We start from the raw sequence: 3,880 nt of genomic DNA on the forward strand, positions 1-3,880 counted from the left end.
GCGGGGTGGCGCGGTCAGCAAGGCCTTTGGGGGAGCAGTTCAGCTGCCTGCTCCTTTGCCTGGAAACGCCCACCATCCGATGGGCTCATCCTCTTCTGAGAACCTGTCTCAGGAGAGCAAGGAGCTGAGACACAGGTGTCAGACCTGCTATGCGCAAGGAGAAGCAGTTGGAAATACCCTAAGTGTTCCACACTGGGGAAGGAGTTAAGAACACTGGACGATTTGTAGGGTCGAGTGTTTCACTGTCATTAGAAGTGTTTTTTCAAAGATACTAGATATTGTGAAAAATGCTTTCAATATGACAGAAAGTGGGAAAAACCCGTACAAGAGCAACTAAGAGCAGCAGCCCTTCAAACACCCTTTCATTAAAATTTGGAAAAAATTGTTTTATAATTACAAATGAAGCATATGCTTGTTGAAAAGAAGATGTGAGACCACAAAGTCCTGTGTAAAGTATAACCCTCCCGGGCACAGCGGCTCACGCCTGGAACCCCAGCACTTTGGGAGGCCGCAGCTGGAGGATCTCGAGGCCAGCAGTTCAAGACCAGCCCAGGCAACATAGCGAGGCTCTGCTTTTACAAAAAATTAGCTGGGCACAGTGGCACATACTTGTAGTCCCAGCTACTCGGAAGGCTGAGGCAGGAGGATCACTTGAGGCTGGGAGGTCGAGGCTGCAGTGAGCTGTGCTTGCACCACTGTTTTCCAGAGCAAGACCTTATCTCAAAAAATATATATAAAAATAAAAAATGAAGTATAACCATGTCCATCCAAATAGGCATACACATGTGCCTTTGTCCCTTTTTTAAAAAAAGGCTGGAATTGTGTCCTGTGTACATTTTAGCACTTTCCTTTACTTGACTCTTTTCTTCATGTTGATTCATAAAGACCCACAACGTTTTTCTTTGTGGTTCCTTGGGTGGTATCCTCAGGGCTTCATGAATCAAACCTGGACTCCACTTAGTGACTGGGTAGACTTTAGCAAGCTAGTGTGCCTCAGTTTTCTCACCTACGCAGGGGAGACCGTACTCAGACCTGAACCCCTAGGGTTGCTGTGACGGTTGAACCAGACCCTGTTCTTGAAACTTCTCACACAGCACCCCACACATAGCAAGCGCCCGTGAATGCCGGTAGCTATGGATGCTGCCAGAAGTCAACTGTTTCCAGGGATGCAGTGTGGCTGGGTTGCATTGTACCATTTAACGTAACTCGGGTCATCTTATGTGGGAGTAAACTCATGCTTTTGTGACTTTTATGGATTTGTCCCTCATATCGGAGCTTGGTGTAAGCTGCTCCTCAGACTCCTGTGTCTGTCATGCTGGGAGCCTTTGGAGAATGGTCCATTTGTCCAACGTCCAGCTTGCTGAGCATTTTTAAGTCCGGTTCTGCATTTACACCTGGCCAGGCAGGAATGCTCCCAGAATGGGTCGGCAGTGTAGAAATCCTGAGAAGTGGGCTTCTCTCTTTTGGTCAAAACTTACCTGTTTTGCATGAACATTTAAAAATCTGGGCCGGGCGCAGTGGCTCAAGCCTGTAATCCCAGAACTTTGCGAGGCCGAGACGGGCGGATCACGAGGTCAGGAGATCGAGACCATCCTGGCTAACACAGTGAAACCCCGTCTCTACTAAAAAATACAAAAAACTAGCCAGGCGAGGTGGCGGGCGCCTATAGTCCCAGCTACTCGGGAGGCTGAGGCAGGAGAATGGCGTAAACCCGGGAGGCAGAGCTAGTAGTGAGCTGAGATCCGGCCACTGCACTCCAGCCTGGGCGACAGCGCGACAGTCTCAAAAAAAAAAAAAAATCTGTCTTCATTCCAATTTGGAACAATATGCCTCAAAACCAGAAAGGTTTTATTTACCAGCCTGATGTTGGTTTGACATTAATTTGCGAGAGATGAATATTGGTGTCTTTTAAATAAAAAATGCCTGCCTATTTTGCCATCTATAAGACCGTAAATTGGCTTTGAGCCTTTCGATGGAGTGGAAATGCCTTCTTCCATAGGAGCTCATCATTGCTCTGCCACTTAAGAAAATTTAGCACTCGATGCGCTTATATTTCCAAATGTTTCCAATGCGAGAACTGTGTCTGCAGCTGCTATGTACGTTGTGCCATCTCCCTTCCTTCCCTGGGGCTGCTTCAGGAATGGCGGTTCGTGCTGATGCCAAACAGTGTGCAGGTGGTGTTACTTACACCGCCAGGCTTCTGTCCCCACTGTGGACAGCCCTGTCCTCCCATGCACTGGAAAGGACACTGGCTGAAGTGGGATCTGATGGACCTTCGTGTGTTCTGAGTGTATTCACTGTCTTGCTGGTGGGGTTGGCAATTTCAGGAGTGCGGCGGGTGAAGCGAGAGGACCTGGAGGCCGGCGGGGAGAACCTGGTCCGCTACAAGAAGGAGCCTTCCGGGTGCCCGGTGTGTGGCAAGGTAACGCTCGCGGTCCGCATCGGAAGCTGAGATGGAAAGCACATCATCTTCTTCAGTTAAGACTCTATGAGCTGTACTTACACAGTATTGCAGGGAAGATTTGGGGGGTAACGATGGGTGCTCAGGTTGTCTTAAACTGGTGTCGACCCATTTTAAACACTTGCCATTTGGATTTCTTTGGCACCTAAGATGGGTTTCCAGTGAGTGGGCTGAGAAAGAAGGGTTCTTCCTGGACAGCCTCTTTTCCTCTTTGCCATGATTTTCCACCTGAGCTACTCCCTGGCTTCCGCCCTCTTGTATAGCATCGTTCAGACAGTGACCTTGTGGTCAGGACTGGGGCACAATGAATGAGGATGCAGGGAGATCCAGTGGCTTTATTTTGCCTGTCACGCCGGTCTCCTCTGTGCAGTGGATGGCTGGCGTTCTGTAAGTTAGAGCGTGACCGATCCCATGGCAGGTGTCCCAGGCACGTTCAGTGGATGCCCGGCGCTGCCCAAGTGAGGAAAGGGTGATGTCATCCACGGGAGCACATCCATCCGAGGGCTGCGCAGTGAGGGGACCATCCTGGCACTAGCAAGGGATTCCCACACCTGGCTGCTGGGTGGAGATGCAGGATCCTAAACATCCAGCAAACACGCTGCCCCTCCCGGGAGAGCCCAGGGCCCACACCGTGGCACTCACAGCTGTCAGGCTGCCATGGCCCCAAGTTCTGTGCATAAGCACCTTGGTTGTGACTGGAGGTGACATCACTTCTTCGTTACTTAGCTTTCACTCAGGCGACTATAAGATGGCATCTGTGCTCAGAGGCCTAGGAACTGTCTGTAACAGGATGCAAAGCTCATGCTGCAGAGTAACGGTTCTGAGCGGCTCCCAAGTGGGCTCTGGGCCCAGCAGCTCCAGCATGTCGCTCAGGTGGCTTTCGGAGCCGCTGATTGGAGGATGCCTCAGCCACAAACGGCTCACATGAGCCCCAGAGCGATGCTCCTCCAGCGTTTCAGCAGCTGGGAGCACAGGCCCCCGCAGGAAGCCCAGTCACCGTCCCGCTGTCCTGCCTTCCAGCATGCAGTACCATTACTGAGCTTTTGACCTTTTAAAGAGAAAACGGAAATCTCAGTTTTTATATGAAGTTTCCTGATTTTTTTCAAACCACAGAGCGAGCCTGAGCAAATGAGTGAGCAGGTCGGTGTGGCTGGGGGTCCAGGTGACGCTCCGGACTGCGGGCTGGAGGGGCAGGGCTGGGGTAGAGCAGGTGAGTTGGAGCACCTTTGCGAGCTGGGCCAGCTGTGCACAGGCCACAGGTGGGCGAAGCCTGTGCCCCTTGTTCCCCGTCCCTGGTCTTTCTGCCCACTGACCTCTGCCCCTGGGGGGGTACTGGCCCCAAGTGCCTTCCATGCTGTTGAGAGATCGTATGTGCAAAACCAGCTCGGTGCCTGACATCCAAACACGTTTTTATTCTGT

At 51.5% G+C, this 3,880-nt stretch overlaps 1 protein-coding gene across 3 annotated transcripts in view; it reads left to right on the plus strand.

The window, feature by feature from the left end:
• PRDM15 (PR domain containing 15) overlaps nucleotides 1–3,880 on the plus strand; it is a 75,129-nt gene that overhangs the window by 35,273 nt on the left and 35,976 nt on the right. For all 3 annotated transcript variants that reach the window (XR_001008496.1, XM_012002586.1, XM_012002587.1), the window contains one exon: nucleotides 2,328–2,422. Coding sequence is in view for 2 of the 3 variants with exons in the window: in XM_012002586.1 (XP_011857976.1) it covers nucleotides 2,328–2,422 (95 nt within the window). In the remaining variant the exon portion in view is untranslated. The remainder of the gene's footprint in view (nucleotides 1–2,327; nucleotides 2,423–3,880) is intronic.

Source organism: Mandrillus leucophaeus, unplaced genomic scaffold (assembly GCF_000951045.1).
Source record: "Mandrillus leucophaeus isolate KB7577 unplaced genomic scaffold, Mleu.le_1.0 Scaffold69, whole genome shotgun sequence".
NCBI classification, from domain to species: domain Eukaryota; kingdom Metazoa; phylum Chordata; class Mammalia; order Primates; family Cercopithecidae; genus Mandrillus; species Mandrillus leucophaeus.